Here is a 21495-nt window from a genome sequence, read left to right as displayed (position 1 = left end):
AAGGTTTGCCATGCCCATGTATAGTATAAGCATGTTTCTGTTACATACACTGATGTTGTTACCATTTCTGCCTATACTAGAAGGGGAGAAATCTCTAGAAGGATGTCCACACTGTGTACATACTACCTGGGTAAGGAATACCATAGTTAAAACTCTACTGTACCATACCTACTATAAATGTACAGGAACCAAGTTAGAAACTTACACATACAACCAGAAACAGTCTGCAATGGTTTAACTCAAGAGAGGCTTAGCAAGAGTAGCCCTAAACATCTGTACGGAGAACCACAAATCGGATGCCCAGACTGTAGCGTTCAGTGGTCTATGCTAACACAGCTCCAACACTTATATTCAGGAAGGACTGCTCTGCTAAGTAGTATGTCAACCAAACCAAATTGTAAGACAAGAACATGCAATCCTTTAAATTTTACTATCTTAAAGCCAGAGCTACCTTTTTGGTCTACAGGACAGACAGCACTATTATGAGTTGATAGACAAGGAGTACGCATTGGAGTTCCACTACTAATTGTCAAAAAGACTAGAGGACTCAAATGTGTCCAACCCCACAATTCCGGGTCCATAAGTCATTCTATAAACATTTTGATCAGTCAGTGCCTGAGCTTTCCCATCAACCAAAAATTTACTTGCTCAACTAGCTAAAAACATAGCTGGCAGCTTGGAAATTTCCTCATGCTATATATGTGGAGAAACTAATATAGGGGACCAGTGGCCATGAGAGCAAAAAAATTAATGCCACAAGGTAACTTCACTTCGCCTAACCCTGCCAGTGAACCAACAGCCTCGGCCAGTGTTTGGTTGTTTAAAACCTCCATAATTAAAAAGTACTGTATCGCCTGATTAAAAAAAAAAAAAAAAAAAGGCTTTTACAGAGGCAGTGGGAGAAACAACCTGCCTAGGGCAACAGTATTATGATGAGACTAAAAACAAAACTCTATGCAGAAACGCCCAGAACGACTCCTATTTACCAGATCCAAACCCTTTCTCTCGGTTCTCTACTCTAAGCCACTCTCGGCATCAGCTAGAGGCTCCAGATGCTTGGAAAGCACCCTTTGGCCTATACTGGATCTGTGGAACACAGGCATATCGGCACGGGCATATCGGCTAAATAGACAGAGGCGTGTGTGTTAGGAACAATCAAGCCATCCTTCTTTCTAATTCCTCTAAAGCAAGGGGAACTCAGGATATCCAGTTTATAATGAAAATTAAAAAAAAAAAACTAAAAAAAGTGTAATCGCAAAAATGACACAAATGTCAAAAAAATGTAGACATAAAAGACTGGAAAGATAATAATGGCCAAGCTGTCATAGAAATCACAGCTAAAATGCACAAGTTAGCCCATGTTCCAGTTCTGACTTGCTCCAGATAATCCCTGGATTCCTTGTGTAGAGGATGGTTCTCAACCTTTAAAAGATTCAAAACCCTCATTGGTGGGTTTTTGTTTATTCTTGGAATCTGCCTCATCCTCCCTTGCCTTTTACCCCTGTAATTAGGAGTATTTGTCAACTATAGAGGCAGTGGTAACCTGACACACTGCCACGCAGTTGATGGCATTAACCAAATATCAGCCGCTGCCAGTAGAAGAAACAGCTCAGCTCCGTGAAGAGGTGGCAAATAGTGGTGCTTTCTATTAACACCTTTGTTATAAAAAGCACCAAAGGGGGGAAATGGAACAGAAATTAAAAGAAATTAAAGAATGTGTAAGCAAAAACTCAGTTATACGTTAAAAAAAAAAAAAAAATTCCCCCTGAAGAAGAGAAAGAGCTGGAGTCCTTTAAAATCAACTGCCTGTTTTTCTGTGGCTAGTGAGCCTTATCTCTCCCTTTCCCAGGCATTGTGAAGACTGTTTCTCTAGCTGTGCAGTTATAAGGTCACTAGACAGATAATCTCAAGTCATAAAACATGTTGTTCCTTAAAAAGTAAAAAATAATATAATGCATGTCTCAATTAAATAACTGTCTTTGCTTCTCGCTTCTATGATATGCTTCCCCCTGCACAGATCTCCCCTCGCCCCACAAAACGCTTAAAAGGTAGCTTAACTCTTTGTTCAAGGCTCAGTCCTTTAAATGTTAATCCGACTGGGTTGGTGCATCTAAATAATTAAATAATTCCTCCTCAACCCCGCCGTCTCTCTGATTCTTTAATTATCCCACTGCAATATAGTCTAAATATTTTTCACTATCAGTAGGTGTAGCTATACATCATCATTTTTAATGACCACATGGTGTTCCTTTGTATGGCTATATCCTAGTTTATTTTTCTAGGTGCCTCTTTTTAGAGGACATAAACACACTGGAATGCACATTGTTTGTGCACATTATCTATTCACTCACCCACTTCTCTTTCTCTCTCTCTTTCTTTTTTTTTTTTTTTTTTTGGAGAGGAGACAGGGTGTCACTCTGTTGCCTAGGCTGGAGTGCAGTGGTGTGATCACTGCAGCCTCAACCTCCCTGGCTCAGGCAATCCTCCCACCACAGCTTCCTGAGTACCTGGAACCACAGGCATGTGCCACCACACCTGGCTAATTAAAATTTTTTTCTTTTGTAGAGATAGGGTCCTCCCTATGTTGCCCAGGCTCGTCTTGAACTCCTGGGCTCAAGTGATCCTTCCACCTCAGACTCCCAAAGTGCTGGGGTTACAGGCATGAGCCACTGCGCCTGGCCCACTTACTTTTTAAAGCCATCTTTTTAGAAATGGAATTGCTGCTGAGTGTCAGTTTTCTTACCTTTGTTTCCAAAGTCTTCTTTTACAGTCCTGTCTTGTTTTGTTTTGTTTTGTTTTATGGTGACAGCCAAGTAAACAAGAACTTAATGTCATTCCATCTGTCAATTCTGTGTGTGGCTTTTTTTTTTTTTTTTTTTTTTCCTGAGACAGAGTATCCCTCTGTTGCCCAGGCTGGAGTGCAGTGGCACGATCTTGGCTCACTGTGACCTCTGTCTCCCCGATTCAAGCAATTCTCTTGCCTCAGCCTCCCGAGTAGCTGGGACTACAGGCACGTGCCACCACACCTGGTGAATTTTTGTATTTTTAGTGGAGACAGGGTTTCACCATGTTGACCAGGCTGGTCTCGAACTCCTGACCTCATGTGATCTGCCCACCTGGGCCTCCCAAAGTGCTGGGATTACAGGCGTGAGCTACACTGCCCAGTGTAATTCTGTGTGTTTTTACCAGCAGAGCATGCATTGAGTATGTGCAAACAATTGCGAAGGAAAATTAGAGCACATATATCTACAGAAGCGCACTCAGAAAGGGGGACCCTGTTGCTTCTAAAGTGAAAGAGTATTATTTGGATTTGTAACCAAAAGATACTTTTGTAATTTATAGAATGAAAACTGTAACTGTCAATGAAGTGAAAGTGAAATGAAGTGGAGTTGAGACGTGTCTATGCTGCAAGGCAGAGCCTGCCCTGTCTTAGTCACCACCTGCCTCCTACAGGGCTGGAGTGAGTGTGAGGCTTAGAAACACCGCAACGGGGCCGGGCACGGTGGCTCACGCCTGTAATCTCAGCACTTTGGGAGGCCAAGGTGGGCGGATCATGAGGTCGGGAGATTGAGATCATCCTGGCTAACGCGGTGAAACCCCGTCTCTACTAAAAATACGAAAAATTAGCCGGGCGTGGTGGCGGGGGCCTGTAGTCCCAGCTACTCGGGAGGCTGAGGCAGGAGAATATCGTGAACTTGGGAGGCGGAGCTTACAGTGAGCGGAGATCGCGCCACTGCACTCCAGCCTGGGTGAACGAGCGAGACTCCGTCTCAAAAAAAAAAAAAAAAAAAAAAAAGAAGAGGACACTGCAATGGCCCTGCTGAATTGGTGGCTTCTCTTTGAAAGTATAATGAACCCACTTATAGAAACATTTGGGCCAATTTATACACAATTCAAATATCCACACTAATCATTAAAGCATGGCGTTTGTAAGAAAAGTGTTTTCAACGGCACGTGATAGCGTACCCATTTTTATTTTAACAGAAAATGCCCCCGTCCCATTTTATAAAAAATATCCATGAATTGCATAATTAACAAAGACCGATCCATCAGACTTTTTTCATGTGTCTAGTTTAAAAATTTCTCAGAATCCTGTCATCTTCCTCTTGTGAATTCCATAAGTTAATTCAGCCGGATAGATATCTTGGTGTCTTCAAAAAGATTTTCTTCTAGTATTCATTTTTAAATATAAATTAAACTTTATTAATTGATATAAATTTATATTAAACTTTAAATTTTTATAACCTATTCTTACAACATGCTCATATCAATCAATGCCTCTATACATGGATATGGTTATGAAACTTACATTTTATATTGATTTTTTTAAAGGTTAAAGAAAGAGGGACTAATTAATTTCATCTTTTCCTAAACCTGAAAAGAGACAAATCAAATTCTGCCCTTCATCTCCAATGTTGGGAAGATCAGAGATTCCTGTCAATTAAGTCATCCTTTCTTCATAACTATTGAAAAAGAAATAATCAGAAATCACTGAATAGGTCAATTAAAACCATTTTTATCAAATATATTCATTCACAACATGTATTGTTGTAGTTAAAAACTGGTTGAGAAAGTTTACTTGTAATTATTCTGCACTTTGATATCTGTTGATTATTTCTGGAGCAAAGGCAGGCTTATTCATTAGGTGCCTTTAGCTAATTTTTCCTGCTATTCTTGCTGGATACTTTAGAAATGAGAAGGCGTGAGCTGTAAGATAAATGAGTGTCACTAAGGGAAATATAAGCCTGCCTTTCTCAAGGGCTGAGCTCCGGAAGGCGGGAAGAGTTCAGAGCATTGGGCCAGGGCTCATCTGGTGGGTTCAAGCACACAGCCTCAACTCCCTTGCAGGAACGTGGGTCCGTGCGTGGTTCACTCTGAAGCATCTGTCTTCCTGTGAAAGAGCTTGGGGCTAGTGAATGGATACTGAGCCCAACTTCTGCAGGCTGCACTCCCCTCTGGATACCAAGCCTACCCATGGCAATCCCTTCAAGGCGTGACTCTCATGATAATTAAAAGTGTGATAATGTGAAAAGGAATTTTCAGAGAAACTGAGTCAAGGACTGGTGGTGGTGAAACTTCTTGCTTTCTTGGAAAGCAAGATAAGGTGCTATGCCTTCTGCTCTCTGACATTTCCACCGTCTCCCAGCCATCTAGCAATGGCTACCCTAGAAAAACCTGTTTCCTACCCTTTGGTGTGGGCTGGGTATAGAAAGAGAAGGCTTCTCTCCAGAACTTTGCCAGGAGGCCCTTTGCCACACCGTCCTCAATCCACCCTGCTTACGCTGCCCCTGAGAAAGCCTAGTTCTCACCTGGCAGTGTCGCTTCCTCCTTTGCTGTGTTCCAGGATGTAGCCTTCACTTGTGGCCTAGGAAGGGGTGGAAAGGCCCAACTGCAGGGCAATTATTATTATTGACAACTCTCCCTTGAGGAGGTTGTATCTGTTTTACTTTCTCACATGTACTCCTGCCTGGGCTGCAGGAATCCTAGAAATTTTGCTCTCAGCTACAGTAACTCCCTTGAGTACTGATCCGACACTTTTCCTTCAAATGCTAACTGGAGGCAGATTTTTAGATGGAGAAACCAGAGAAAAGAGAGTCAGCAGGAGTCCAGCTGATAATCAGGAACCCAGGACCCTGATCCTGACTGCTGTGACCAGGCTGCTCATTCCACTGGTGGGGAGCTGGAACCGGAGACCTGCTCATTCTAAAAAACAACCCCAGTCTTCTCTCAGCTTCTGGCTGTGCCCATGTCCTCTGAGGAAGGCCATGGAATGCCTTCTGACATGCTCTTAGACGGACAGCTGAGGATCTGAAGCCAGCGACTCACCAGGGAGATGGTGGAGTTGGGGGCTTGGGCGCGGCAGAAGCGTTTGCGCAAAGCTTCTTGTACCTGTGGGAGAGTAAATGCTCCGCTTATGCCAGCCACAGCCCCGGCCTGCGGGCTGCAAGTGAGGCAGGGGGTTAGGTGGGCAGACTTACCTTCCTGTCCATGAGGCAACCAAACAACAGGATGAAGACGCCCTGAGAAGAGGGACATGGGGATAAGCTGGTCAAGGAGGAAGGGATCCACCCGAATCAACGTGCTCCTTCTGTCCTGTGTAATTCACATACTAAGCCTTCTCATCTCAATTTTTCTGTTACCACCATTTGGTGCATAGGATCCATTTCAGGTGCTTTTCTTATTGTTATGGTTACAAAAGGGATAGCAAAGGGTTGGGTACTGACAATTTCTTGATTTCTCCCACAAAATCAGCTATTATTTTACAGATAAGAAAACCAAAACTCAGAGAGGTTATGTAATTTGTCCAAAGTTATCCAGCTACTCAGTGGAGGAACTGGGATCCACACCTAAGCCTTCCAAAATTCCTGAACCTATGTTTCTTCTGCTTCACCTTGGTACCTCCTAGAGAAGAGATCGGCAGTGACTTAGACCATCTAAAAGGGCAAAAAGCACGGCCACCCGCCATCACCTACCTGGAGGGTGTTGAGAATGGTGAAGATGTAATGAGGGACCGTGGAGACTTCCTCTAACAGAGTGGCCAGGCCCAGCCCCCAGGTGAGGCCAAAGATGGGTGTGAGAATGAGCAGGGCTTTGAGCACCCCCAGCAGAGCTTGGCGCTTCTCTGCTGGGGGTCCCTCTGACAGCGAAGGTCTCAGCAACTTCAGCATGGCCATGGCTAGTACCAGCCCATTCACACCTACGATGGCCAGCACTGGCCCCACGAAGGTGTATAACGCCCCTCCCTTCCCATCCAACCAGCATTCCCCCTCCCTCAGGTATTGCCCTTGAGGTAGGTAGAGCCCCAGGGTGACACCCGCCAACCCCAGTGGGCACAGGTAGCCCAGGAGCACCATGAGGGGGAGAACTCGGTGCTTCGGCAGCTGGTGAAAGACAAAGAGCAGCTGGTGGGCCAACACCAGGGCCTGCGCCAGCATCCAGAAAAAGGTGGCCAGGTAGAGGAAATGACAGAGGAAGGCGGCAGCAAGGCAGAGCGGGCTTTGGGGCCCTGGAGGGAGGAAGGGGGCTCCCAGGAAGCAAGTGTCTGCGGCCAGCAAGCAGAACACCATGTTGAGCAGGGCAGCGTGGCGGAAATAGGAGACCTTGTTCCGCACCACGACTCTCCACACCAGCCTGTACACACCCAGGCACACAAGCAGCGCCAGTATGGAAGCTCCCAAGCCCACTTGAGTGAGCAGCGCCAGAGCGGGTTCTTCTGGAACAGTGTGTGGGGACATGAGGACGGAGAAGGCAGTGAGGTGCTGGCAGAGGCACTGAGCAGTGGGGCTGGTACTGGCCGCCTGTGCCTGGCACCCTTCTTTGGACCAACCCCCCCTTCCCTGGAAGAGACTGTGATCCCAGAAGACACAGTGAGGGGAACCATTTGTGTTCCCAAAGTCCATGATGACCTCTCCCTGGCTGAGGGCCCGGTCACCTGCCATGATGGAAATGACAAGGACCAGGCCAGGAGTGGCATAGATGGAATCCCCCAGCCCTTGTCCATAGTTTGAGGGCAGAAGGTGGTCCAGTTTTCGCAGCACCAGGCTAGTAATACTTATTTCAGTTCCATTACGGGCCAGTGGGGCCAGTGAGTGCCTGGGAATCTGAGCCTGCAGTGGGGGCCGAGTAGGGAAGGAGATGCTGTAGTCAGCAGGAAACGTGGGTCCAAACAGCTGGCTCTGCAGCAGCACATTGGGCAAGCTGAAGGCGAAGGGGTGGTCCTGTGGGCACAGGCTGCATGCCAGGTTCTCCACAGCCAGCAGGAGAGTCGAGCCTGCCCAGGGCTTCCGGGCTTGGGCCAGGGTCCACAGAGACCTGGTGTCCATATCTAGGACCTTGTCTGTGGCAATCAGGAGATTCTGCGGCACCCAACAGAAAAATGAGCCCCGTCTGCTGGCGCCCACAGAACTGAGCTGGGGGCAATGAGAACTACAGACCCCACACCTTCCCTTCCCAGTCCAATGTGCGACCCAAGGTTGGAGAGAAAAGGGAGAGGAAGACAGGCCTGTGAAGGGAGACTTTCTAGATGGGAAGAACAGGGAGCTGTTCGGCCAACCACCTGGGGGCATCTTTCAGGATATGTCCCCTGACCTGCACCCAGCCCCTCTGCTGAAAACCCTCCTTCCCCCTCCATCCCTTGGGGCCACCCAGGTTCTAAGAGGGGACTTCTCCCATTCTTTGGCCCCCTCCAGGTCTGCAAAGCTAGGAATGGTGACCAGCAGTGGTAGAAGGCACCGTGTCCCGGAGGCGATGGCCACACGCATGTCTGTGCATTCACACATGCTATGTATTCCCAGGCGTGAACGGTGTGTAATATCATTGCCCTTTGTTACACTTTTGGCTGCAGCTCATGGGTCACCAATGGATGCCCATACTGAGAGCTGATTTAGGTGAGCCCAGCAAAGCCAAGCACACTTCAGCGTCTCCATGGAAATTTCCTGTCTGTGTCATAGCCACACGCCTGCATGCGCACAGACGCCTCGGGCCTCATGTCTCCACACCCTTGCCTGCCTCCAACCTCCATGTGCTCCCAGCGCCAGGCCTTCTCCATTCTGCAGCCTCAGAGACTGGTGTCTGAGAGGAGAAATGGACCGGGAGCAGGCCCCTGGACTCTGGAAAGGTCTGCTGCCCGACAGCCCATGGTGACATCAGAGGGACAGAAGTGCCCGCAGGTGGGGAGTCTTCACCCCCCGACTGCCCAGCTGGCCCCCACTGTGGCTCAGAAATCTCACCTTCAGGGCGCTGCGGTCAAGCTGTATCCTGGCCTTTGCCACCACGTCGGCCAAGTGTTTCATGGTGCTCAGCAGGGTCAGTAAGTCGGAGGGTGAACTTGCCTCTGCCGCCTGCCCTGGCAACTGTGCCAGGATCTGTGGCACCTCCTCAGCAGGACTTCCCTGGCCTGTCTGCAGCAGCTGAGACAGATGAGACAGCAGGAAGCGGGACACGTGGTGGAATGATGGTTTGAGAAGAGCAGCCCAGCCCCATGGAGATGGTTGGCCCCCTCGAGCCCTCCCACACCTACTTCCCGGCTCTGCTAGGGCTCCAGTTCAGAGAAGCTGAACAGCCTGTGGGCTGGGCCTCGGGGAAAAGGGTCTGCAAGCTGGGTCCTAGACAGGCTGGGGTGGGCGGTGGAGGGGGCGTGTGGGCAGCAGGGTGGAAGCTTCACCTTGGCTCTAGTGAACAAGGCCAGGAGCCGCGCATCTGTGCAGCTGCTGTGGACGGGCCCCCAGACTCCGTCAGCCCCACACAGCCTCCTCACTATGCCTCTCTTGCTCTCGGGACATGGGGCCTGTGCCATGTGGCCAGCCTTGGTGACATTCCAGGTGAGCACCGAGGCATCCTCAGGGCAGGTGATGTCTCCATCTGAAGAATGATGAGCAGGGGGTACTCAGCAATCACAGCCTCACCTGAGCCTCTCCTTGGGCAGAAGCCTGTGCGGGCCCCAAAGCCTGGTCCTGTTGCCCAGGGCAGGGACATGGCATGCAAGAGAGCCTGTGCTCCCAAGGCAAGCAGCTGGGACCAGCCCACTGGGCCCCAGGCCTGCGTACCCTGGATGATGGTGATGGAGATGGGGACCCTGAGTGGAGCCAGGCCCGGGCTCTGCAGGTCACAAGTGTACGTGGTGTCAGCCATCGGGCAGCGCTGAACAGCCAACACAAAGCACTGAAAGCCTGACTCGTTGAAGGAGGAGGCTGAGGGCAAAATGAAAGAAGGGAACTGTCACTGGGCCAGGGACAGGCCTGGAACCCAGCAGGCTCTGACATGCTCTTTCAGTCTTTCTAGCAATTCAGAAACAGAGGAAGCAGTGGGGAAGAGCCAAATGATGTGTGGGCTCCACTTGGACAGAGGAAGAGAGCTTGGATTTTGCTGGAGGGGACTGTGGGGTCTCTAACAAGCTCTAGGACTCAGTTTGCACCATTTCCTCATTTGTAAAATGGGGACTATCATCAAACTAATTCCATAGAGAGTTAAATGAGATTGTGTAGATGACAGCATTTTGCAAAAGTTTCCTATACACATGCGGTTATGTTATGGCAATAGACGTGGCATGGCTCTGACGGGGTAGAAAACAGTGTTGGCCTTGGACCCCACTCTCTGGTTGAACTGTGGCCTCTGTTTCTCATGAGCTGAAGACCCAGCTGCCTGGAGGAGACTAGCTGCCCCCTGGTCCCTCTGACCCCTGACTGCTGGCCCCTTCTCATACCTTTGCTGCCCTCTCCAGGCCTCCAGGCTGCGGTGTAGGCCAGGTTTGTGCTGGGGATGCAGCAGCTCAGCTGGAAGCCAGGGGAGGTGGCACAGGAGATGGACAGCTGGTATGGAAATCGAGCCACATCTGTCGCCTTCAAGGGCACCCTCACCACCTCGTACAGGTTCCAGTTGAAGCCCTGGGCCTCGAAGCAGCTCATGTACTCACCTGCAGACACATGTGTGCTGCAGTTTGTGGCTCCTCTGGGCCTTGCTGTACCACAGAATCTCTGCTGCCTTCCAAGCCACAGCCTTGCTCCCGTCCTCTGCCTGCCACCCAGTGCTTAACCCCAGCAAGCAAGGTCCCAGGATGGCCCGTTTGGTGGACATTCCCTGTCCCCAAGAAGGATTTCTAGGAGGTAGAAGAGATCTCTCTTTTATCAGCCCATGCCCGTGAATTTCATGCTCTCCCTAGAGCAGATGCCCTTCCTGCACCACCCCTGCCATTTTAGCATCTTGAAAAACATGGATCTGTTCTCAGCAGACAGTGAGACGGTATTCTCCACATTCTCCACATTTTGTGTGGAGAATTGTAGTATTTTTGTTAACAGAAACATTTTTGTGAAAAATAACTACATTTTCCAAAACACAATTAGACAAGTGAGTTTGTTTTACATGTTTGCAAATCCTGCCCAGGTCTGGGTTCTCCCATCTGCTTTTGCATTCAATCTCGTGACGGCCCTGTAGCCTTTGGAAAGGGCCACTGTCTACACCTCAGGGAGTGGGAGTCAAAGAGTCAAATGACATCTTAGCATATTAGGACAATAGTTGTGACTTTGTAAACCCTGAAAAGGGTCTCAGAAGTCCCAGACCACAGTGAAAACAGCTGGCCATTTTTAGAATTTTCCACATTGCAATTTTTCACACCAAAGGACCTCTTAGCCTTTGTTTCCCCAGAATGGGTAAATGGAAAGATGAAAAGGGTGAGAAAGAGGTGGAAAGAAAAGAAGGAAGGAGAAGGGAGGGAGGCGTGGGAAGAAGAGGTGAAGGAAAGCAGAGAAGGAAGGGGAGGAAGAAGGGAAGTAAGAAGAAGGAGAAAGGAGGCAAGGAGAGGACAGGCTGGCTACCTGCCCAGTGATGGGACATGTTGGAGACGCTGAGGGCAGCCTGGCCATGGCTGGAAGTCACAGACACCTGTGTCCCTGGCTGCAGGAGGATGGGACTGGGGCTCCCTGGGTGCCTCAGGAACCAGCTCAGGTCGGTGGCCTCCTGGCTCAGACGGAGAGTCAGGCTCAGCGTGTCACCAGGCAACTGCAGCTGGGAGTTCAGGTTGAGGATCCCAGGGACTGCAGGGAGGCAGGTGACAGGGGACCCTGGAGGAGGGACTCATGGCCCTCAGATGCAGCTGAGCAATGGTTTCTCCCCTGACTCTGGAGCCCATTCCTCCACACTCCCTCCCTAGCTTTTTAAATTTTTCTTTTGGTCCCTGGATGGGCATCTGAATGTGGCGGTGCAGCCCAGCCTGGAAGACTCTATCTGTTATTGGAAACCAGACAGAGAACCTTTTTGGTCTATGCCTCTCCCTCCCCCAGGTATCTTGGGGCTACTGGAGCTGCTTCCTGCCTCCTAGGGTAAAAAGCAGTCACTCCAGCACTTTCTCTCCTTGTCCTTATGTCTCTGGGGCCTCTCTCATTAGTCTCCCTACTCAGGTTCCAAGCTCAGGGCCTGTGATCTGCTATGATGGCTGGCTTTTTCTCCCACCCAGAGGAGCAGCTGTGCTTGGACCAGCTGGCCAAACTACAGGTTCAGAGAGGAAAAAACCACTGAGAACATTTATTTCACTTAAGGCCATTGGTTTCCAAGTTCCCAACCTTCCTTACCAGGTGGCAGCAACTGGCAGTACCCGGGTTCGGGATGGCTGAAGACAAGGCAGCCACAAGGCTGGTGGTTGTGGGGGCTTTGACAAGGAGGGTAATGGAGGCAGATGCTGGTGTTCCACTGGTAGCCAGACAGGCAAGCACAATAGAAATTCCCCTCGTGGCTGACCTTACACTCTGTGACAGAGAGAAGAGAAGAGGGGGTGGGCAGGCTGTCTGAGGAAGCTAGGTGGGCAGGGCAGACACCTGCCTGATGCCTGAGAGGCTTTAGGGCTGGGTATCTGGACCAATCCCCAAGCTACAGGTGCCTCAGTCAGGCCCATGCATCAGGACGGCCTCCTCAGTCAGGACTCGAAGCAGCAGATGCCTCAGGGACCAGGGAACAGGTGAAGGTGGAGGTCTGGGCCTATGTTGTCTGTCCCTTGGGCCATCAGCCAAAGTTAGAAGATAGGGGGATGGGGCAGGCAAGGAAGGGTCTGTCTGATAGGGAGGTGAGGAAGGAGCTGGGCCACGGAGACAGAACCAGGCAGCCCTTCCTCCAGGAAATACAGAGGGGCTCACAGAGTCTCAGGCAAGCTGGCTGCAGGAGGCCCGGGAGCCCATGTTCATTCACTCTCAGCCCCCTTCCCACGCAAGTGGTACCTGTTGTGAGTCTGAGGCCAGTGAGAAGAGGCCTTGGGGAAGAGGAAGCTGAGGCAGCAGGGAGAGTCAGCGTCCTGGAGAGTTCAGGGGGCCAGGTCTTATCTGAAAGGTCCAGATGTACATAGACGGAGACCAGCGCTGATTCTACAGGGGCACAGCGGACAGCTGGAGAGGACAGGCAGCGAGGCCACAAGCCGGTCCCCTCTGGATTCTCTCACCTAGCTGGCCAGTCCCAGGAATGCAGAGCAGACCCTCTCCCACAGCCTGTCCAGGTGCATATAGACAGGGCTCAGGAAGGGAACAAGTCCTCCCTTAGGCACGGTGCCTTCAGATACACGGCTTCACGTCATCCATCCAGCAACACCTATTTTATGGATGAGGCTCCAAAGACAAATAGTTCATCTCCAGGCCTCTCATCTAGAGAACTGGTCACAGACCTGTCTGACTGTGATCAGAGCCAGTCCTCTCTCTTCGCCACCACTCCCTCGCTGCACCCGCCCTCTCCTCTCTGGGTCCTGGGTTTCCACCTCATTCCCGGCTCCCATCTCCTCCCCCTCCCTCCTCCTCCTGTCCATCCACTCACCCCTTGCTCCATTCTCTTGGTCCAGGAGGTCCAGGAGCTGCCCAGATCCAGATTCCCCTCCAGCCTGACTCTGTCTCTGGAACAGAACACAGAGGGGAGACCTCAAATCCCTTCCAAAGGCACCCCAGGGGCCAGGCTGACTAGTCTCAGCCAGCATGACTCAGTCTCAACCAGCTCTTCTTTTTGCCAGGAATGAAGTGTACACATCAGGAAGGGAAAGCAGGCTTCTGTTAGGGGGTGCCAGGGATGCAACCCCTGGAACCTTGCTATCCCACCCAAGACCAGGAACCAGGCACGCCCTGGGAAGTCAACATGCTTTGTTTAATTCCTTCCTGTGTTTACCTGTCCCTGGGCCTCTAGGCTAATTGAAATGGCTGGGTCTGGAGCTCCAGCAGTGGAGCTGGACAGAGCTGGCTGGGGCCCAGGCTCTTAGGGAGTTTATTCCTTCTGTAGGATTTGACAGCAGAGTGAGCAGAAGGCAGCCTCTTTCCTTCGTCTTTGGTTCCTGTACATTATTTCCTCACCAACTCCTCCTCTGTCAGGGTGAGGGTGGAGGTCTGGGCCCACATTGTCTGGCCCTTGGGCCATCGGCCAAAGCTAGAAGATAGGGGGATGGGGCAGGCAGGGAGGGGTCTGTCTGGTAGGGAGGTGAGGAAGGAGCTGGGCCAAGGAGAGAGAACCAGGAAGTCCTTCCTCCAGGAAATATGGAGGGGCTCACTGTGTCACAGACCTGAGCCCTGTCTATATGCACCTGTGTGTGCGTGTGGATATCTATCCAAAACCAGATATTGATATAGATATGAATATGGATAAGACATGAGTATAAGCTGGTCACAATGGCACGTGCCTTTAGTCCCAGTTACTTGGGAGGCTGAGATGGGAGGATCACTTGAGCCCAGGAGTTCAAGTCCAGCCTGGGCAACAAGGTGAGAGCATGTCTTAAAAAAGATATAGATATAGATAGATTTAGATACAGATACAGATATATATTTACATAAAGATAGATTTAGATTTAGCAATAGAGATAGATTTAGGCTTAGTGATATATAGACATAGACATAGGCATAGGTATAGCTATCTATTGAGGAGAACACAGATGGAAAGGCACCCTCTAGACTCTGATGTCTTTCCTCAGATTCTCTCCCATCCTGTAAGCCAATAGTTTCCAAATCTGCAAAATTTTTCTTTTTCTTTTTAAATGGCCAGCTTGACTGAATGAGACTTTATCCAAAGTACAGCAGGTATCATATGAGTTTACAGGGACTCAAATAAGGAAACAAGAACTATCCTCCACACCCAGGAAAATAAAATTGAGTTCTCAGAGATCTCATAACAAAGCATCCACTTTCCTTACACATTACTTCCTCTCCCCTCAGCTCTTTACCCACTACCTATCCTTTCATTCCATGCTTTGTCTCTCCCAACCAGAGGTCCCCATTGTCGCCTCTGCAGACCTTCCCTGGGTCTCATCCCAGTATCACTTACAGGTTGGGATGCTTGGGCAACTGGTGACCCCAGCGGGGGAAGAGTTGTGGCCAGGAGCAGCAGCAGGGCAGCCGAACAGACCATGGCTCAGTGAAGCAGTCCCTATAGGCCCATGATGCAAATTTCCGCAAGGAAGAGCTGGCAGGGCAGTGTGTAGATGGGATGGGAGGGAAGAGGGGAGGGAGCCAGGGCTGAATTTACAGAGGAAGCGCTACAGCCTGTGACTCCGAGTGAAATGGGAATCCAGGTCACTGTAGGGGACACCTGGAGCCCACATGCCCCAGTGAGAATGGTGCACAGGCTCCTCTTGGGCTCTGGACCAAAAGCTCAGAGAGCAGGAGAGGCTTAGGGGTTCGAAGTCACAACCAGCAACATGTCAATAAGCTAGGTTCAGTCATGTTCCCAAGGACCTGGGAAATCTGGATTGTTCTGAACTCCTCAAAAGCTGGATCACTGATCAAACAGTCAAGGTTACAAATGAAAAATAAAGAAAAGATAAAAATATAAGAGCTGGCCGGGCGCGGTGGCTCACGCCTGTAATCCCAGCACTTTGGGAGGCAGAGGCGGGTGGATCATGGGGTCAGGAGATCAAGACCATCCTGGCTAACACAGTGAAACCCCGCCTCTACTAAAAATACAAAAAATTAGCCGGGCGTGGTGGCGGGCACCTGTAGTCCCAGCTACTCAGGAGGCTGAGGCAGAAGAATGGCGTGAACCCGGGAGGCGGAGCTTGCAGTGAGCTGAGATTGCGCCACTGCACTCCAGCCTGGGCGACAGAGCAAGACTCCGTCTCAAAAAAAAAAAAAAAAAAAAAAAAAAAAAAAATATATATATATATATATATATATATATGAGCTGATTTTTACTCTAAAATAATTTCCAGAATCCTCTCTCCCTCCCTTCTTTCCTTCCTTCCTTCCTTCCCTTGTTTCTCTCTTTCTTTCTTTCCCTTTCTCTTTCTTTCTCTTTCTTTCTTTCTTTCTTTCTTTCTTTCTTTCTTTCTTTCCTTGCTCTTTCCTTCCTTCCCTTCTCTCTCTCTTTCCTTCTTTCTCTCTCTCTTCACTTACTCTCACTCTCGCTCTCGCTCTTTTTCTTTCTTTTAGAAACAAGGCCTCCCTCTGTTGCTCGGGCTAGAGTGCAGTAGCATGATCAAAGCTCATGATCGTAGCTCACCATAGCCTCAAACTCTTGGGCTCAAGATATCCTCCCACCTTAGCCTCCCAAGTAGCTGAGATTACATGTGTGCACCACTGCACTGGCCTAGAGTCTTAAATGTAAAAAAGAATCTGAGAAAATACTAGAAAAAATTATCAAGTTATTTCATAAAATAATTTTAAACTATGGAAGGTTTTTAAAACAATACATAAAACCGAGAAGCCAAAAAGGAAATAAATTTGACTGTCTAAAAACTTTTAAGTTTGGCCTAAAAAGAATAATATTCTCAACAAAGGAAATTCTAGTTTTCATATCAATAAGATAGAAAATAGGCAAAAGATGGGAATAGGCAATTCACTGAAGAAGGAATAGAAATAGTTTGATACTGGGCATGCGCGGTGGATCACACCTGTAATCCCAACCCTTTGGGAGGCCGAGGTGAGTGGATCACCTGAGGTCAGGAGTTCGAGACCAGCCTGCCCAACATGGTGAAACCCTGTCTCAACTAAAAATACAAAAATTAGCCGGGCTTGGTGGCGCATCCCTGTAATCTCAGCTACTTAGGAGGCTGAGGTAGGAGAATTGCTTGAACCTGTGAGGCAGAGGTTGCAGTGAGCTGAAATTGCACCATTGCACTCCAGCCTGGGCAACAAGAGCGAAACTCCGTCTTAAAAAAATAAAAATAAAAAAGAAGTAGTTTGATAAACATATATAAACCTCCAACTTTACGCATCAGAAATACAAATCAAACAAGAAGATACTATTTCTCACCTGCTAATTATCAAAAGAGAACATTTTAATTATATCAAGTATTAAAAGTGTAGTTGTACATGTGTGTAAAAACATGTACGTAAGAATATTCAAGGCAGAATTGTTTGTGATAGGAAATGAGTTGATTAAACAACCAAAATATCTATTAAAAAGGGAGAGCTTATATAAATCTTGGGATTTCCAAACAACACATTACTTAAAGTTGTGGGGGAAAAGTGAAGTAGCTTTATTTTGGAGTGATCCCCAATATATGTAGTGAAGTTTAAATATATGTTATGTATATTATGCTCCCATGTATGTAAACAAAAGGAATCTATTTAAGATGCTTGTACTTTTATATCCCTAGGATATTTCTGGAAGAATACATCAGAAATTTGACAATAGTTGTTGCTTCTGGAGGAAGGGATTAAGGGTCTGGATGGGTCTGTGTGCTGTTTCATATATAGTTTTTCTAATCATAGACTTTTTTTTAATCAAAAAAAGTCGATTTAAACACACATACAAAGTACGAAGTACCTATGGTAGAAATATAGCCCCATTGCATTTCCACCTCCATCTCCACCTCCAATCCCCTCTTGCCAGTTTTGGCTGCTAATGGAAGAGCAGACACACAGAGCAAATACACTCATGGGAGCAATCACTCTTGTAAATAGCTGATTTCAGAAAACATGAAAATGGTGGTGAATCTGTTTTGAGAACCAGAGAGAGAAGTGAGAGAGAAAACACAGGTGCTGGAGGTAAGATGCTATTAGCATGCTGGGTGCTGTCTGTTGCAGCTATAGGCAGTCTCAGATGGGCCAAGGGGATGTGGGACATCAACAGCATCTGCCACAGTCTCCAAATGGAGTCTGTCAAGGCATGAAGTGGTCCTGGACCATGCTCAACAGGGTCTGTTGAGGACCAGGAACTACACAAGCAAGAGGTGGACTGAGACCCAGAAGAGTGGCTGCTTCAGTGCCGAGGGGAGACTGAACCATGGCAGCCCCCAGTTAGGAGAGGCAAGGACAGCCTCCAGTGGAGGGAAGGCTGTTCATCCATCAGCATGAACACTGAAGGAACAAGTGACTCTGAGGACATTAGAAAGCTAATAGAGGCCAGGCGCGGTGGCTCACACCTGTAATCCCAGCACTTTGGGAGGCCGAGATCACTGCCACTGCACTCCAGCCTGGGCAACAGAGCAAGAATCTGTCTCAAAAAAAAAAAAAAAAAAGAAAGAAAGAAAGCTGATGGAGTTGGAGCTGGAGAGGTCCTCCATATTCCACCCCCCAAAAATAATTTTCCCTAATTGATTCCCAGTTCATCTCTCATCTCAACCACTTTGAGTTCATGACTAATAGTGAGAATAGCAAGGAGAGCAACATATTCCTAGTTCAAGTAAAGTTAAGGTGTCCAAGGTGTCCAAAACTATTGATAAAATTGAGATTTATTTTACAGTTTTTAGACTGTTCCTATGATTTTAGAAAAGCTTGAAACATTTTTGCACGTACAGAGATATCTAGAAAATGACTAGAGGGAAATGCTGCAGGCTCTCCAAAGCGTTGAGTTTACCTCACAACCCCCCAGCGCCTAGCACCGTGCATTGGAGGCCTTAGGTAATATTTGTATCAAACCAATCAATCAATAAATGAAATACACCAAGACATAAACAGTCATTGTAACTAAATGGTAGGATTTGGTATATTTTTCTACTTTTCTGTATGTTTCAATTTTGTATTCTGTAATAGAAAAGATCTCAATAAAAATATCAAATCTTGCCGGGCGTGGTGGCTCATGCCTGTAATCTAATCCCAGCACTTTGGGAGGCCGAGGCAGGCGGATCACCTGAGGTCAGGAGTTCAAGACCAGCCTGGCCAACATGGTGAAAACCCGTCTCTACTAAAAATACAAAAAAAATTAGCCAGGGGTGGTGGGGGCGCCTGTAATCCCAGTTACTCGGGACACTGAGTCATGAGAATCGCTTGAACCCAGGAGGCGGAGGTTGCAGTAAGCCAAGATCGCACCACTACACTCCAGCCTGGGCAACAGAGTGAGACTCTATCTCAAAAAAAATCTATATATCTATATCAAATCTTATGTCTTATGGACCGATCAGTTTCATGGGGTGTCAGGAAGCACCCACAGGCTGAATCAGGTCTTAGGCAAAGTGGAGTTCAGACCAACAGGGACTTATTGCTGCCACCTACCTACTCCCAAGTCCAAAGTGAACCACAAGGTGACTGGCCTTTGTCCCTCCAATATACATAATGATTTTTGGAAACTAATAAGTTTTTAACTTCTGGCAGCTTCTCTGAGCTCCTGGGTTGCTCCTGGACACCTCTAAACATGGATTGTGAAGGCTGCTAGTAAGCAGTGCTCCCTTATTTCATTTTTATTTTTTAGAGACAGGGTCCCGTTATGTTGTTCAGGCTGGCCTCAAAGTCCTGGGCCAAAGTGATTCTCCCACCTCAGCCTGCCCAAGTAGTTGGGATTATATGTGTGAGCCACAACTGGACCTGGCCTCCATTACTTCTTCTTCTTCTGTGGTTTTTTTTTTTTTTTTTTTTTGAGACAGAGTCTCACTCTGTTGCCCAGGGTGGAGTACAATGGTGCAATCTTGGCTCACTACAACCTCCACCTCCTAGGTTTAAGTGATTCTCCTCCCTCAGCCTCCCAAGTAGCTGGGATTACAGGCACCCACCACTACACCCAGATAATTTTGTATTTTTAGTAGAGACAGGATTTCACCATGTTGGCCAGGCAGGTCTCAAACTCCTGGCCTCAAAAGATCCATCTGCCTCGGCCTCCCAAAGTGCTAGGATTACAGGCACGAGCCACCGCGCCCGGCCTCCATTACTTTTTATAGAAAGTAACTGCTGGGCCCAGGTGTGGTGGCTCACGCCTGTAATCCCAGCACTTTGGGAGGCTGAGGCGGGTGGATTCTTAAGGCCCAGGAGTCCAAGGCCAGCCTGGGCAACATGACAAAACCTCAATATGGCAAAACTTCATCTCTACAAAAAATTAGCTGGGTGTGGCGGCACATGCTGGTAATCCCATCTACATGGGAGGCTGAGGTGGGACAATCACCTGAGCCCAGGAGGTCAAAGCCACAGTGAGCTGTGATCGTGCCACTGCACTCCAGCCTGGGCAACAGAGCAAGACCCGGTCTCAAAAGAAAAAAGAAAAGAAAAAGAGAAAGTAACTGCTGGGGTTGCTACATATTAGTTACCTCTATGAACCAGACATTGAATCTTGGTGTATTTTTTTTTAACTTTTATTTTAGGTTCAGGGGTACAAGTGCAGGTTTTTTACATAGGTAAACTTGAGTCATGGGGGTTTCTTGTACAGATTATTTCATCACCCAGGTATTAAGCCTAGTACCCATTAGTTATTTTCCTGATCCACCCTCTGAGAGGCCCCAGTGTGTGTTGTTCCCCTCTATGTGTCCATGTGTTTTCATCATTTAGCTCCCACTTATAAGTGAAAATATGTGGTATTTGGTTTTCTGTTCCTGTGTTAGTTTGCTAATGATAATGGCCTCCAGCTCCATCCATGTCCCTGCAAAAGACATGTTCTCATTCTTTTTTATGGCTGCATAGTATTCCATGGTGTATATGTGCCACATTTTCTTTATCCAGTCTATCATTGATGGGCATTTAGGTTGATTACATGTTTTTGCTACTATGAACAGTGCTGCAATGAAATCCACATGCATGTGTCTTTATAAAAGAATGATTTATATACCTTTGGGTATAGACCCAGTAACGGGATTGCTGGGTAGAATGGTATTTTTGTCTTTAGGTCTTTCAGGAATTGCCACTGTCTTCCACAATGGCTGAGCTAATTTATACTTCCGCCAACAGTATATAAGCGTTCCTTTTTCTCCACAACCTCACCAGCATCTGTTAATTTTTGGCCTTTTAGTAACAGCCATTCTGACTGGGGATCTTGGTGTATTTGCACAAATACGATTTGGGTTCAGAGGTCATGACAGCTGTTATGCGATACAGGATTTCTGCTGGTTGCTACCAAGCTATGGCCAGTGGCAGCAGCCACATCATGGGACACGTGTAGAGAGAAGGGGAAATGCACAGCTGTTCACCCAGCTGGAACACAATTCCAGTAACGGCGAGTCAGCTAACCCTCGGCTGACACAGAAAACTCTTAATATAGAAAGAGTCTGTTCAAAGTTGTTTGATGCTATAAAATTACTTATCTGTGAAATACTTGACAAGAAGAGGTATTTTAACAAAAAGCTGGACACATTATATACGTCTTTATAGGAAAAAATATTTCTGACATTAAAATGTTAAAAGAAATGGTATAAAGTTATTCAGAAGGAATAATGACAGCCTTAGATCTATAATTTAAGTATCTAAGTCTGGACCCTAGAATGAGATCCCATATTTGCTGTCTGGGCCTGTTCAGAAAACCCTGCTTCAGCGTTTATATTAAAGCTATGTACCTCAAGAGCACAACTTAGAGAAGCTGAAGAAACTCTTGGAATTTCTGATGCTTTCTTTGATTCTTACAAGATGTGGGGTCTTCACAAAAGTTTCATGCTGACCTTATATACAAATAAACCTATGGAGAGACCAGGACATTAGAGTGGAGAAGAACTGTTTCTTCCAAAGATAAAATAATTTCAAATCCTTAAGCCAGGGTTCTGACTGATTTTAAGGCATAATTCAGGGTTATAATCTTATAAACTTAAGTATCTGTTAGGTACCATTCCCCATCTATTGAAACCCATTAATGAAAATTATTTTATAATTTTGGAGGTGTAGATGACCTACTTAAGTGTGAGATAAAATCCTGAAATCA

General features: G+C 47.7%; 1 protein-coding gene across 4 annotated transcripts in view; it reads right to left on the bottom strand.

Moving 5' to 3' along the window:
- Nucleotides 1–3953: 3953 nt before the first annotated feature.
- Nucleotides 3954–21495, bottom strand: part of ADGRF3 (adhesion G protein-coupled receptor F3) — a 41967-nt gene continuing 24425 nt past the window's right edge. Inside the window, exons 2-14 of one of the 4 annotated variants that reach the window (XM_054475278.2) lie at nucleotides 13285–13360; nucleotides 12702–12845; nucleotides 12063–12236; nucleotides 11310–11528; nucleotides 10202–10411; nucleotides 9546–9689; nucleotides 9164–9360; nucleotides 8730–8909; nucleotides 6474–7856; nucleotides 5979–6020; nucleotides 5827–5889; nucleotides 5310–5365; nucleotides 3954–4891 (exon numbers count right to left, since the gene is read on the bottom strand). In XM_054475278.2, coding sequence (XP_054331253.1) covers nucleotides 4870–4891; nucleotides 5310–5365; nucleotides 5827–5889; nucleotides 5979–6020; nucleotides 6474–7856; nucleotides 8730–8909; nucleotides 9164–9360; nucleotides 9546–9689; nucleotides 10202–10411; nucleotides 11310–11528; nucleotides 12063–12236; nucleotides 12702–12845; nucleotides 13285–13360 — 2910 coding nt within the window. In that variant the 3' untranslated portion in view covers nucleotides 3954–4869. Of the gene's footprint in view, nucleotides 5366–5647; nucleotides 5890–5978; nucleotides 6021–6473; nucleotides 7857–8729; nucleotides 8910–9163; nucleotides 9361–9545; nucleotides 9690–10201; nucleotides 10412–11309; nucleotides 11556–12062; nucleotides 12237–12701; nucleotides 12846–13284; nucleotides 13361–13808; nucleotides 13922–14675; nucleotides 14854–21495 lie in introns of those variants that run through there. The other 3 variants (XM_054475279.1, XM_054475275.1, XM_054475277.1) reach the window with 3 other exon arrangements.

Source organism: Pongo pygmaeus, chromosome 12, assembly GCF_028885625.2.
Source record: "Pongo pygmaeus isolate AG05252 chromosome 12, NHGRI_mPonPyg2-v2.0_pri, whole genome shotgun sequence".
NCBI lineage: Eukaryota > Metazoa > Chordata > Mammalia > Primates > Hominidae > Pongo > Pongo pygmaeus.
Note: the sequence above shows the minus strand (reverse complement) of the source record. Positions and strands in the feature narration are given on the sequence as shown.